Raw genomic sequence first — 14,968 nt, 5'->3', positions numbered from 1 at the left:
CCCCCCCCAACACGTATTTTCTGAGCGTTTGGGTTCCTGACCTCGAGAAAAAAATACCTTAAGTATTAAAATCTTGTTGAACTGGGACTTTTAAAAAAGATGATTTATACCTTCTAGTGCAGGCCGCGTGGAAAATTCAATATTTCATTTTCAGGAGAACAAAATAAAATTTTGGAATAGACCCTTTGAGCATGGGCGGTTTCTTTTCCCATTACAGATCCCGTGATATCCTCAAGAGAATTTTTTTTTTTTTGATGCATCTAAAATGCATCATCACATGGGGCAACAATTCATTCAAGCTAAAAGGGTCTATAGCCAGATCTATAAGATTGGATTTGACATAAGGTTTAGGGTATCTGTGATCTAATCGCGGGGCACCACATCTGTTAGACGGAAGACACCCTTATGGCAGCCTTAAGTTTGCAAATTATGTGGTGTCTATATGGTTTCTCTTTAATGAACTTCTAGGTTGTTAACCTAGCTATCCTGAGTTCAGGTTCGTGACCAAGTTTACTGTTGTTTGTGATCTCTCCTTTCAAGTGTTTGGACTGGTCTCCTTTTTCAAACGTCCTTGAGAGAGTTGATCATCAACTCTCTCAAGGACGTAATTCAATACTACATAGAAATAATCAAATTGAAATTCATTTTAGTGTCTTCGTCCACTTGATAGAAGTGTCTGCTATAAAACAAGGGTTCGTAATAAAGAGAGGGATGCTGATTTTTGGACCAGACTCAGGGGTCGTCTGCTTTCACCGTATTTTTAGCGACCACAGAGAACAAGTCGAATGTATCGTTGATCCCAGCAAGCCGTTCTCTGATCCATCCAATGTAGTTTAATCAAATTGTTGCCGGATCTTTTTGAGGAAGATTTCCTTCCCCTTGAGTCTCCACGGTAAAAGCCTCCTTTAGAAAAACTAATGAAAAATCAAACGAGGAGAAGAATGTCAAAATAATTCTTCGCATCTTCCGCGCTTTTTTACCAACCCTCTCCCCTCGGGCGTCTTCTCGATCGAAAAGAGAGAATTGTACTAAGTCCTGTATGTCTGCCTGTTCCAGGCCGGGAGCCGGTAAAAAAATTGAAAAGAAAAAAAATTAAAAAAAATAAAGAAAAGAAAAGAAAACACTTATCTTGCAGGCTGACGAAACTAGAGGAGAGGTAACTGTGCAAAGCGGCACTTCTCTTGCCCACAAAAAAGAAGTCATTGTTTGCAAGATTAATTATAAGCAATAGTTCTTTTTAACAGGCTCTGCATTCGCTTTTATTTAAAAGCTATGTGGTTATAAATTTCGTTCACCCAAGAAAATCAACCAAATTGTGTAAGCATTTTGTCTGTGCCGGAGCCTCCACTCCCCACCCCCCCCCCCCCCCGCCCCATGTTATACCACGGTCAGTGACAAGTCAGAATGAAAGTGGCGACAAAAGATCAAGCAACCTGATGAGTAACAATGCGACAGCAGCCACATGGCTTGCATAGTACATCAAATACGTTTATGTAAAAACTCTGATCAGTATCAAAGTTTATTTTGAGTCCAGTCGGTAAGCTTATCGTATGAATGTTTTTTGTTTTGTTTTACACGACCGACTGTTGGCAAAATGACCAAGCTGTATTTTTTTTTGAAGTGTCGATTTCGTTCTTCTGGCATTCGTGTCGGTAACTGAAGAAAGAGTTCAAATCGACGGAGCAGACACAGCAGAGACGAGAGAGATGTTTTTCATGACTATGTACACATGTCAGATTCGCCACAAAGGCGGCAGGATTAGTGTTAATTTGAAAGTCTAATTACTACGTATTTACACAAACAGGATCCTACAACAAAAAGCAGTTGAGCGTTGTTTGTCATGTTGTGCTTTTGTCGGGAATATGTCAGCCACTTTGTCTTTTAGTACCTTTTCGGGCTTTTCGCAGCTTTTTAGCCTTTCAGGCTCCACTTGGCTATTAATTTTCGCTTCCTTAATTATCGCTCGTTTTGCACATTTTGTAATAACGAGTATTGTTTTGATGTGCAAGTCATACAATGGAATAAAGGAATTCCAAGGCCCTCCGGCTCACTGGCTAAAGGGACACACTGACCGGGTAAGTGAATATAAGCGTAAGCTTGCTACAGAGATCTTTTCTCACAAGAGCGAACTGAGATTCCGCAGGGAAAAAATTGTGTTAAAGGCTAATGCAGTTACCGAAAAGGACAATAAACTGTGGGTCAGTACAAATTGCGATTTTTTAGGGAAAAAGAAGAAAATTCTTATGTAGTTCGAAAGATTCCTGTGCAATTTAAAACTTAACTTACCCTGGTCTCATCAAGAAAAAGCTCTGGGACCAGGGTGAACTAACCTTAAACCTGTTAAATTTGTCGAGTCTGGAATATGGATTTAGATAAAAACAACAGTGAATTATCTTGCAGTTTTGGAAATGTATGGTTTTAATGCTGCCATATGATGTAATAGAAGAAGCTTCAACCGTTCGTTAAAAGGCCTTTTAAATTATTCAAAAAATAAGCTTGTGTCCTGTGTTAAGCCCGGCCATATTTTGTCAGAAACAGCAAAACTTGAATTATCTACCATGTGAAGATGCCGACAAATACAGACTTGTTAATGAGATGAAAAACGGTTAACCAGACTTTACTTCCGGTCAGTTAAGAAAACATTGCATTCATCGATCAGTTGAATTGAAGGCAATTTTGAAAGATAAGAATATAAATAACTGATTGTCACAGTTTGGCGTCATCTGTATGCGAAGTATTTCCTTGAAAACTTGAATTATCTTTCCTAAAGAAGTTAACAGAACATCCTCAAAAGAAAAATATTAGTAAATGACTTTATATAAGTGTCAGAGTATTGAGCTCTCAGGTGGAAATTAAGGGCCTTACAAATTATGGAAGCAAATACAGCACTTGGAACTCGACTAACAGCCACCAGGGGGAGACTCTTGTATAAAAAGGATGGAGTGTTTGACATACCTTTTAGGGGTTAAAAAAAGCAGTTTCGGTACATCTCATGGTGTTCAACCCCAAAAAGTCCACAGCTGGAGCTTTGGTGGTACCTTTAGGGTATAACTGAGTTGGAAAAAATACGACAGGAGATATGTTGTTGTTTCAGTGGTGGTACCTCTTAGAGGTGAAAAAAATTCAGGCCACGCCCAAAACACAGGATCTTGGTTCCTCTTAGGGTTTTTTTTTGCAAAATTTCTGATGAGCACCCTCATACTTTTTATATGGCAGTTTCGCCCCCCCCCCCCCCCCCGCTCCAGGAACAGCCACCTCTCTACAATGGCCACTTTTTGTCTCCTTATGGCTCCCTACAGTATGAAAGTGATTTGGACAGGTGAAGTGAATCTGAAGTTGGCAGAGACAATACCAGAATCCAGCATTATAGTCTCAGGGAAGAAGGAAAAGACCCCTTGGCTGAGAAGTGGATAGTGTAAACCAGGAATAATATTTATCGTAAACTATTCTTTGCAACAAAGAGAGCTGAAGACCCGGGGGGGTACTCCCATAAATTTTGGATAGGTGTGTGCCGTGAAGGGTCATAAACCCTGACCCTATTTAAGGATGAATGAAACGAAAATTGTTACCCTATTTAAGGCCCAAACCCGAAAAATGACACCCTATGCAAGGGAAGAACAAAAACTCAAAATAGCTTGAACGGGTCGTGTGTTCGCAGGCTAATGGGGGAGGGGAGAGAAACGTTGCGTGACGATCCAAACAATGACTAACTGCCACAGAAAAACACAATCTTTATAAAAATTAACTTTAACAGATCATTTGTTTTCTGCTTAACTGGGTGTTTATGCACTGCTATTTTAGCTGATACAATTTAGGCACCCTATCCAAGGGTCACACTGGGACACTATATACCAACATGGACGAAAATGATACCCTATTTAAGGATTGAGAACCTCAAAAAACCATGCCCTATCCTGCAGCACATACCTATATAGCCCATATAGGGGAGTACTCCCCCCCCCCCAGGGCTGAAGAGTTGGAAGGCAGGAAGTACAGACCCTAGTGTGGCCCCCCCACCACTCTAGTCAATTTGTAAGTGGTTCAAAATATTATCTTTACTTTCTGTTGCTTTGGTCACTTTATAGGCAACCTTTAATGGCAACGGCTTGAAATTTCATGTGGAATGTGCCACACAATACAAGACAGCTTACCCCTTGTGGTTTGGCCCTCTTCGATCAGCTCTTGTCCTCTGCCACCCAGACACTATCAAAACTGTGCTGTCTGGTCATGTGCCAAAGGAGGAATTTGTCTATAACCTTGTTGTGCCCTTCACTGGTAAGACTAACCTTAATTTTTATTTTTCTTAAGCTTTGCCCTCAGAGCACCAAAGACTGTGAGAGGATCAGATAAGATAGATAAGGCTGACACGTTTCAATTTACAAGTACAATCCTTGTCAAAAGTGCTAGCATGGTAACCAAAGTTCTTCTTTTCTTCTCCCCTGTCACAATGTTGAGCTTTGCAGAAGTTGGGTCTCTATTCTAGAAGCGTTCAACATTGAATAGGGGAAGGGGGTGGTGAGGGGTGAGGGTGGGGGATTTATAGAAATGTTTGCACTCAACCTGGATAAAGTTTAAGTGTGGAGTATCTGTTTCATGCTATTTCTTCATAAGTGCTCCAACTACTTTGTCAAAGATTGTCTGGAAAATATGGGTGTGGCCAAGAAGTGTTAAATCTTGTTTTGATGGTGTTTACAATAAGAATTGCTTGTAAAGAAAATTTAAAGTGATAAATACTGAATTAGCAGTGTATTTTTGTGCAAATATAAGGTTCGTGTGTTAAGTATCTGGACTTTTGCCATATTTTTTTGGTAAGAAATCCAGCTACTGTTGTCTAAGATTGTAGGAAGTGACCTGATCATTTTGGTAAGAATTCCAGCTACTTTTGTCTGAGATTGTAGGAAGTGACCTGATCATTGTTGAATGTTTGTGTGTTTATACATCCTTAATTTTACTCAGCCATCAAGTTAATTGGGGCATGCAAATTTTAATTAGGGACATGTATCTGAATTGATACTAGGAAATAGCCTGACCATTGTTAATGGAAAGCGATGGCTGAAAATGAGGAAGCTTCTAACACCAGCTTTTCATGCAGAGATCTTGAAGCCATACACAAAATTGTTCCAAGAATCCACCAGAACCTTACTGGTAGGTCATTATAGAAGAAGAGGTACTACACTGAGGACTCACAGAATGTCTTGTACACAAATACAATCATATCTTACTATACATGAGTACTATGAAAATCACCAAACCATGGAATGGACTTGGATTTTTGTACAGGGACCACTCGATTCCACTTTTTTTGCTGACCTGCCCACATTCCTACTTGTTGTTGTGAGTTGACTGCGACTGATTTGCAGCAGATAAACTTGTTAAGATATTTTAAATAAATTTATCCTCTTCTTTAATTGCTTTCTCTGTGGAAATGTGGTGGCCTCATGGTTAAGTGCTCTTGATTCCAGATGGAGTGGTAAAAGTTCAAGTCCTAGCTAGGGCCATTGTGTTGTGTTCCTAGGCAAGACACTGTACTCTCACAGTGCCTCTCTCCACCCAGGTGTATATTAAATGGGTACCAGCAAATTTAATGCTGGGGGTAACCCTGCTATGGACTAACATCCCATGCACGGTAGGGTAGAAGTACTCCTATTCACTTCATGCTACAGAAACTGCAGGATAAGCTCCAGCCTGATGGGCCACTTGGCTTGTATGCACAACACAACAAGGTTTATTTGAACTGTAAAATTAACTTATAGTTACTAATTAATAAATAAATGAAAAATACATACAGTTGCTGGTCACCCAAAATAACTAAAGAGCTAAACTAGTTGGGTGGACACCATTTATTAATTGAAAATGAATATAAGATCAGGCTTTACCTTACTTACCTACCTTTGATTTCCCCATCTTTAGCTTGAATTTTGCTCACAGTCAACTTACAACAACACAAAGGAATATGGGGGTTCAGTAGAAGAAAATGGGAGTGGTTGCTGCACAAAAATATGAGCCCATTCCAGGGTTTTGTAGTAAAGCCTCTCAAGCCCAACATGCTCATAGCTCTTGACACTTACTGGCAACTCCTGCTTCTGTAGCATGAGGTGACTAGGAGTATTGTTATCCCCCCCCCCCCCACACCCACTTAGATGCCATCGGATGCTAGTCTATCACAGGTTTTTTTCTAGCATTCTATCAGGTTGCCCTTACAGTTTTCCAGAACCCATTCATACACCTGGATGGAGGGAGGCACTGTGAGACTAAAGTGTCTGGTCCAAGAACTCAAAGTTATAACCCCAGCCAATGCTTGAACCCAGTCCACTTGATTAGGAGTCCAGCACATTAACGATTATGCCACCACCCCTCTCTCTTTACCATAATAGTTGATGGGGAATGACTCGCCCATTCAATTTTTTTACTTATGTCTTGTGCATGGTTCAATAAAGCAAAAAAAAAAATATTGACCTAAATTTGCTAGAAGGATGGGGAAGGAGGGGTGGGAAGGGGGTGCAAATTTTTCTCCTTGGCCTGGCCATGAACCAGTCGTAAGAAGGTCTTATTGAGCAAGAGTGTGACAGCTATTGAGGGAATCATACGTAAAGCATGACCTTATTTATTTCTACTTGCAGGACAAGTGGTCTCAACATCCAGATGGCATGGAGTGCTTTCATGACATTGGTTTGATGGCACTTGACTCCACACTGAAGTGTGCCTTTAGCTTCAACAGTAACTGCCAAACAAATAAGTGAGTTAGGACTTTAAATTGTGTATTTTTCATTACGCCAGCATGTATGGGGAATAAACTTTTTGGAACTTTGGGTAGGATTGTAACAGTTTGATAAATTTCCCCCGTTATACTCTGCTACACAGCCAGCTCCAATATTAAAATGCAGCATTTCAATATTTTTACAACAAATAGTATTCATTATCTTTCAGAGTTTAACTGTTCTATTTCAGTTTTTCTGTAGGGGGTGGGGTGGGGGGGGGGGGAGCAGAAAATGGTGTGACAAATTTTGCCCCCATAGCCTGTCTTTGGTAATATGACATATTCAGTGATGGGATATGAAGAAAAAGCACTGAATTTGTGGTACTGAGCAAGATGGTACAAAATGCAAAATTAACAATTCAGTGAATTTTTAATGTTAAATTTTTCTTTATAAATATACTTTGTAGGATTCAGGATACATTTACAAGAAGCGTCACTGAAATCTCCAAAGCTCTGATTAAAAGACTTATGTGAGTGTTAATTGTTGAATCAATTTATCAAACTACCTAATGTATGATGTTAGTGTGGAATAGAAAGAGAGTTATCTGTAAACTACATTTTAGGAAAAGAGTATCTGTTAAAATACTCAATCTTAAGGAAAAATTGCTTTACATGTTGAAGGTGAATAACCTGTAATATGGATTTTGACATATTTCACATGCCAGAAATGGTTTCTACCCAAATGTAGTAGCCACTCCCACCAAGAAATAACAATACTGAAGGACGCAGAACCAGAAGTCTCTAATGACCCTTGCTAGTTTGTTGCTTGCAGTAGATATTGGTGTAATACTCAACATACATCATTTCTTTTTGATTTCTTTTTCCCACTTGGCTCCTTTGAAATGAAGAATTATGTCTAAATTACCTGTCAATCTTCCAATTTTATTACAGCAAAATAGTGAAGTTGGGTTTAGCAATGTTTTTTTTTCTGGTTTAAAGAATAAGGAAGTACATCCGCCTAGTGTCTCACAACGTATAGTTCCAGAAAAGATCCATACCCCTCCTCTCCCACTGAAGGACTTTTGGTTTGAACCCCACCCCTTTAAAAATTTCAGTTTAGCTTCATACTTTTAACTTTGCACAACAAATATATACTTGTCTTTAAAATGTTTTGTTTTGACACCCCAGCTCCTTAGAATTGCCAGTGGCCTCTCATGAATGGGTATCAATGTTTTCTGACATCGCTCAACAGTTTTTTTTGTGGTTAACTTTTCTCATTTACATTACAATGTAATCCAACGTGGATACAAGGCAATTTTGGGTAGAAACTACAAAATTGCCCCAAATTGTTTTACAGACATGCTAAATTATAATTATTGTAATGGACATGAGAAAAGCTTGCCGTGAAAAGGGCTATTTCATAAATAATGTGCGAAAATTCCCTATACGACTGCCGATAATTACCCTTTTTTTAGTACACCCATTCTACACCCAGACTGGATTTTCCGATGGACAAATGACGGGAGAAAGTTTTATTACAACTGCGCTGCAGCTCATCGCAAGGCTGAGGAAATAATAAGAAAGAGGCGAAAAGCTCTTCAGGAAAACGTACGGAATCTGACGAAGTGATATGTAGTAGTTTTAGTATGTTTGTAGTTTATCTGGTATTCAACTTCATCTTTAGCCAATATTGTAAAACTGACCAAGAGAACAATGTCTCTTTTGCTGACCATCTTGTGGCACCTTTTTCCATATTTAGTACAGTATTTTATCTAGTTTTTGTATTTCTTCGAGCCATCAATTGTAGTAAATTAAATTTAAACAAATTAAATAAATTACTTGTTCATTCTCATTGTAACCTATAACGTGGTTTCCACAGCAAGCTGTTGTGTTTTGTTAAAACACACAACCTGCTTGACCGACAAATTCAGTACTTTTGACCGGTATTTATGTTACTTGGTTTTCACGTTAATAAACGCAGGGAGAGAAAGGCAATGCCAAGAGGAAGAAGCATCTGGACATGGTTGACATTGTTCTGGCAGCCAAGGTGATTTTCAGATTAACAAGTTGTGTCTGTCATTCAGTACACCATTGCACGTTGTTTAACATAAGTCCTTAGTCATCCTCAAAAAAATATTGCAATATGTTGCGACTTGTTGACGTTATAACAATTGGCTGATATTTCTATTGCATGTCAAGTCAGGAGAGTTTTGGTGTTGGTGTTGCAGGATGAAGATGGAAATGGTCTAAGTGACGAAGAGATACGAGCAGAAGTGGTTACCTTTTTCGCTGCAGGGCAAGACACAGTAGCTGCTGGTAACTACCTTTTTCGTTACTTTGGCAGTTACTGGTTTCTTTTATGAATGTTGAAAAGCAAGCAAGCCAATCTAGCCTATCAGAACAGACGCAAATAACGCAATGAACCAATCAGAGCTTGGTGTAAAAACATGGTGTGCCTTGTGGGTGAAAACATGGAACCCCATGCCAAGAGCGGGAAAACTTTTCACAACTCATTTCCTGCTCGGAAATCCACCCAACTAGCTCAGAAAGCATTTTTGTATCCAATTAATTGGAAAACTTTGTTATATCACGTTAAAACCTGTACTGGTATGGCTCAGTTTGGAGGACAGATAGGTTTAGATAGTTTAGAGCTTGTTCAGAAAATACATGTGTAACTCTCTAGACGTTTTAAAAGCAGACACGAAGTCTTACCTCCAAGCTCTCTTCTGTGGGATAGGAATTTCGTGGACGTTGTACAACCTAGCGTTGTACCCTAAACATCAGAGGAAATGTCAAGAGGAAGTCGATGCCGTTTTTCGTGGCAAAGAAGAACTGGAGTGGTGAGAAACTCAAAAAAAGTCATTGTCCTTGCGCATTGTTTACTCGATTGCTTTTGTTTAGCCAGTGTTAAGACCTGTATATGTGCAGTTGATAGTGATGGTGATGGTAATAGTTTTTGCGATATCTTGCTTCAACCAGGGATGACTTGTTCCAACTAAAGTATGTGACGCTTGTCATCAAGGAGAGCATGAGGCTGTACCCACCCTTTCCAATGTTCAGTCGTAGCTTGGACAAGTCGTATGAGATTGCAGGGAAATTAGTACCCCAAGGTAAGGAATTGGCACTGAGACGTCTGACCTTACGTCATCTTCGTGGCTTGTATTGTAACGTGATTGTTGTAGCTCTCGTAAGGTGTCGCATGAATGGCTTGATACCCTTTGAGAGGACATTAGAACAAACAGCAGAAACAATGCTCCTAGCCCCAAAACAATTGCAAAAGAATTACCAGCTTACGAGAGCTCCTACACATCTGGGCTTGAATGCACCTCTTGGTGGTTGACTGATATTTCATAGTTAGCTTGAATTTAGTTGATATCCCGTGATAAGGATTTGTTTGGTGGATTCTCTGGCATTCTTTTGCAGCCTGCTTAGTAGTTATAACTTGAAGCGTCGTCGTTGTGGCTTGCATTACAATTCTAGTTGATAAACAATGTTTTCTTGTCATCTTTAGCTAGCACCTAACAAAAGGATTTGTGGTTGACATTCTGGCCATTTTGTCCCGAGTGATTGTTGTGACTTTTGACCTAATTTATAATCGTGGCTTGGATGATGCAGTATATGACAAACAATTGTTTTCAGGTTGTTGGCTGGAAAATCTAGTTTCAACCTCTCACAGCGTTTCCTATAGAGTTCCTACAGAAAGCTGTTGTACTCATAACTGATGATCCCGTTTTTATTTCCATATCTGTTTAGGGACGTGGATCATGATCAATGCATATGCATTACATCACAATCCACATGTGTGGAAAGATCCAGAGGTACTTAGCAATTATGACAACGATAACTGTATAGAGGGCACTTTTTAAGTATAACGCGAACGATCATTTTTCAGCGCAATAAATCAATTTTACCCATTGTAATCCGTAGTAATGTCGTATAATTTGATCGTTTCTGCTGTTTTCTGTTTTGGAATGTTTCTTTTTTCGAGGTCAGTTTTAACCAATATTTACACCCTATGTCCTTCAAAATTTGCAACCAGTTTATATATGAAACGACAGCCGGCATTCTTAGTAAGGAATGGAACACACAGTAAAACTAGCCTCTATAACGTCAATGATGCTGAGTCGGTTGTTTACCCAGGCATTTGACCCAGTGAGATTCACTGTTGAAGGCAAGGAAGAGCGTTCACCTTATGCTTACATACCATTTTCTGCTGGACCAAGGTGAGCTATGTCGAAAAGTATTATCTTTGACCGCCTCCAGCAATTCTACTTTTTAATATGACCGGGATCTGGAATCTGCCAAACTCCATAAAAATCACCTTGATTTGTGATTTACTCGCAAAATGTAAAATACGATTACTTTTTTGTTGTCGATTTCACTCACGTTTATAAGACCTGAAAATAAGAGCCAATTTTTTTTTATCAGATAGGAGTATCCTCAGGATTTCTCTCGGATATTGCGTTATGGTTTTATTTCACTCACCGCGAAAAAGTCAGAACGAGAAATTTCTCGAGTTCTTTTCAATTTTTCGCTGTTGAAAAATGTTGACTTTTTCCAGTTTCGCTGGTTCTCCTTGATTGACAGCTATCAAAAAATGGCATGAAACTCAGATTAGAATCAAATCGTCGCATTCCGCCTTCTGTAGCTGTGAAGATGAAAAAGTGACAAAGGTTGTGGAGTTTTGCAGTTTCTAGTTCTAGGTTTTATTGAAAAGTAGAATTGCCCAAAGGGATCACTGATTAAGAATGGGGGAAGGAACTATGTCAGATCACTCGCCATTTAGTCAAACAGCTTGTTGTATTTTGGTCATTATTTATACCTATAGCAGAAAGGACGGCCACATTGTGATTTATCTGAATTCTAGTAGCGGAGATGAGAGCGCTCTTACGTCTTTGACTACCTTAAGGAATCCGACTAAGCTCTGTTAGGAGAAATCTACCAGCGTCCTATCACGAATGCTGTTCTGTTATGGGCTACGCTACTTACTATTCTGTTGTAGATAGCGTTTATAACCAGTTAAATAAATTGTATGAATCGTTAAATAGATTGTGGGACTGAATCATTAAACTTGGGCTATAAAAAGACTTTGACTATTTGAAGCGTTGTCGTAAGGTTTAGAAAATTATCAGTTTGTGTTACAGACTGTAACCACATACTGATAGTGTCGTTTACAACTCTGAGTAACTAAAACACTGTCGTCACATAACCGTAATAGTACAAAATGCGTTCAGAATCATGACTTTTTTCGTGATGTTTATTTCATCTAAATAGAAACTGTATTGGAATGAACTTTGCAATGGCTGAAATGAAGGTAGCAGTGGCAATGATTCTTAAGAGGTATGTTCTGTTGACTTTGTGTCTGTCCGTCATGAGTTCCGGGGGGGATTCCCATATAAAATGGACGAGGGTGCTCGTCAGAAATTTTCAGTGAAAAGAACCCCTAAGAGGTACCAAGATCCTGTTTTGTGGGCGTGGCTTGAAATATTTTCACCCCTAACAGGTACCAATTCTAAAACAGCACATTATCTCCAGTCATATTATTTCGGCTAAATACCCCAAAAGGTACCTCGAAAGCTCCCTTTGTTGGCCTTTTGAGGCTGGACATCCCAAGAGGTACCAAAACCACGTTTTGAACACATACGAGGTACGACGCGCACCCTGTCCTTTTTATACGTGAGTCCCACGGGTCATGAGGTCAACTTTGTGCTTATTTGTCAGCAAAGATTGATGGCTTTTGGTGGCTCATTATTCTTAAATTTCATTTCTACCTTCATTTCACTCTATTCGCAACAAGACACCAGTTCCAGTCGTTCACGTTTAGAGTGGTTTATATCAGAGAGTCACTGGGCTACACGATTGGCTTGTAAAATTCGCGCCACCTTGTCACTAGGGGTTGACACATTATGCCGGCATAATTTCGAGCATAGTACTATATGTGGAGCATCGAGCATAATGCCGGCATAATAGTGCTTTTTTGGCGGCATAGTAGTGCCATTTTGCAACATAACAGTTATTTCCTTTTTTGGAGCTACTATTGTCCATTTATTAAGTTAAAACTACAAAATTTCAAGCTATTTTAATGTTCTACATGGTTTCCATTACTATTATCGCACTTCACGGAGGTCCCGGAAAAAATTTTTACGGCAGAATTATGACTCACCGGGGTCCGGGAAAAAATTTTTTACGGCATAATTATAACTCACCGGGGTCCGGGAAAAAAATTTTGCGGCATAATTACGATTACAATAGTTACAGTCGAGCATAATTTGGAGCATAGTAGTCCGTTTTGGGGGCAGTGCCAAAAAGCATAATGCTCGATTTTAGGAGCATAATGTGTCAACCCCTACTTGTCACCCAGAAGTAAACCAAAAACCAATTGTTACTAGTTCGTACACGTTTTCCCGTGCTTTGGGTCAGCAACAAGTAATTACGTCGTGTCCTCTTCATTATCTCATGGGGGTGGCAAAGTGGGGGAGTAATTACTTCGAGTTTTGATTGGTTCACTGTACTGTACTTGTGCTTGGCTAGAGATTTTGGTAGTTTGGTTCATTGAATTTTCCCCGCGCTTGATAACGGTTGCACATTGTTTTAATAATAACAATTCTGACTGGTTCTGATCCGGTGCTTCTGAGTTGTTGATTTTGTTTAATTTGTACCACACTCAGTGTTTTAGTGTTGCCGTGCCGTTAAATGCCAATTTGTGGGTCAGGTAGCAGATCTCTCATAAATGGCTTGATACCCTTTGAGAGAACCATAAAACAAACAGCAGAAGCAATGCCCCGAGCCCAAAAACAATAACAGCTGCTACACTATGACGACAAAGAGAATTACGAGATCTGCTACACTTCTGAAATTTTTGTTTGTAGGTTCAACTTGTCCATAAACAAAGAAAACCATGTGACATCGAATGATCTTTTTCCTGAGATTATGTTACGCACCAAGACTGGGATTCACTTGAATTTGACACCACGACTTCATACGTAACTGCTGCATTTTGCCACTTGAATTAATTAAGTCGCGCAAGCTCTTGTTCAGAATTATTTATATGCATGAGTCAAAAAGTCAAATCATAAAACTTACAGTTGTTCTTGTAAGTCCTCTTTAAGTCTGCAACATTGTGTTCTCTTGAGTCTTGGCTGTTATACATTTGTCGTACAGTGAAGCATTATTCAATTATCATTACTCGCATATTATTTATTGATTTATTCATTATTTGTAATTTATCATCAAAAAAGGCGGTTTTCGTATGACCTAGAAATTCACAAGTAACCACTCATCACGCAATCGCAATGGCTCGTCACGCAATTTTTCTTCCTCAAAATTGCATGGCGAGCGGAACGATAAGTGCATTCAAAGCCTGATATCGGTTTCTTTTGGATTCAGTAACAGCTGACTACTGCGCAAGCGTTTTCAAATTTCAATCCCCAGCCAATCAGTCATATTTTCCTTACCTGACCTGTACCTGTCTCGTGTCAGCACCAAGTTTCCTGCCCGCCTCCCTTCTCGGGGCCAATTGTTGGCCTGGGTTCGAAGCAGCATTCTAAGGACATGTGACAGCCGCCGATTTGACTATTTACTATTAAAAGTAGGCTGACTTTTTCCCTCATTTGATTACAAAATATTTATCTTTTGAAACGTATTTATCATTGTATTGTATTTAAGTGATTCTCTCGTTTACCTTGTTACTGGAGAATTGTTAATAAATTTTGTTGAGAATTATCAATAAACAAGCTGTACACTGGAACTCAAATACCTCATGAACTTTAAACGACTTCTGTTGTCGTTTCTGGATTATAAATTTTTTCACTGCCCAAAAAGCCAATATTCTGCCCCGAACACGGATTGGCAAACCGGTAATTCGGCAAACCCTGCGCGTACCGAAACAACCACGCCCGACTCGAAATAAACCTGGAATATCCTATTAAAATCCGGCCTGGTCTTTCGAATTCAATTGCATACGCCAGATATACATGCATCCTTGAATACACTGGAATACTGAAGGTGTAAGTTTTTTTTTTTTTTGCCCTTGCTGGAATACATAGGAGAATCGCGGATACTGCAAGTGCAGATGTTGTATAACGAAGCCTTAAATATTCCAGGATTTTATGTTGTCACGATTGTATATTTGAGGCTTGAATACAGTCCTTTCGAGGTTGTCAGATAATTTTAGTGGTACGTCAAGAATGCACTGAGCAAATGGGTTTGGTCAATTGTCGATGAAAACACGTTCTATAAATGGCTGATTAACTGAAGTTCTCCGAAATGGGT

The 14,968-nt window shown here is 39.4% G+C and overlaps 1 protein-coding gene and 1 long non-coding RNA gene across 2 annotated transcripts in view; both read left to right on the top strand.

Annotated features, from left to right (window-relative positions):
• LOC145468917 (uncharacterized) overlaps positions 1-14,968 on the top strand; it is a 117,473-nt gene that overhangs the window by 88,561 nt on the left and 13,944 nt on the right. The gene's annotated exons all lie outside the window — the stretch shown is intronic.
• LOC145468886 (cytochrome P450 4F4-like) lies at positions 1,459-14,962 on the top strand. The gene is made up of 14 exons (XM_081452597.1): positions 1,459-2,075; positions 4,086-4,275; positions 5,018-5,145; positions 6,621-6,736; positions 7,165-7,227; positions 8,173-8,305; positions 8,679-8,744; positions 8,926-9,013; positions 9,435-9,537; positions 9,677-9,807; positions 10,451-10,515; positions 10,838-10,920; positions 11,972-12,037; positions 13,567-14,962. Exons 1-14 carry the CDS (start codon positions 1,863-1,865, stop codon positions 13,682-13,684), a joined length of 1,563 nt encoding a protein of 520 aa, XP_081308723.1. The 5' UTR covers positions 1,459-1,862; the 3' UTR covers positions 13,685-14,962.

This window comes from Orbicella franksi, chromosome 14, assembly GCF_964199315.1.
Source record: "Orbicella franksi chromosome 14, jaOrbFran1.1, whole genome shotgun sequence".
Lineage (NCBI taxonomy): Eukaryota > Metazoa > Cnidaria > Anthozoa > Scleractinia > Merulinidae > Orbicella > Orbicella franksi.
The sequence above is the reverse complement of the archived record's forward strand: the minus strand, read 5'-3'. Positions and strand labels throughout refer to the sequence as shown.

Bases quoted from the DNA above. Each gene is read 5' to 3' on its own strand.
- LOC145468886 (XM_081452597.1), top strand. From the start codon at position 1,863: ATGTCAGCCACTTTGTCTTTTAGTACCTTTTCGGGCTTTTCGCAGCTT. The intron at 6,737-7,164 runs GTGAGTTAGGAC...TATACTTTGTAG, and splicing joins AGTAACTGCCAAACAAATAA to GATTCAGGATACATTTACAA. The intron at 8,745-8,925 runs GTGATTTTCAGA...TTGGTGTTGCAG, and splicing joins ACATTGTTCTGGCAGCCAAG to GATGAAGATGGAAATGGTCT.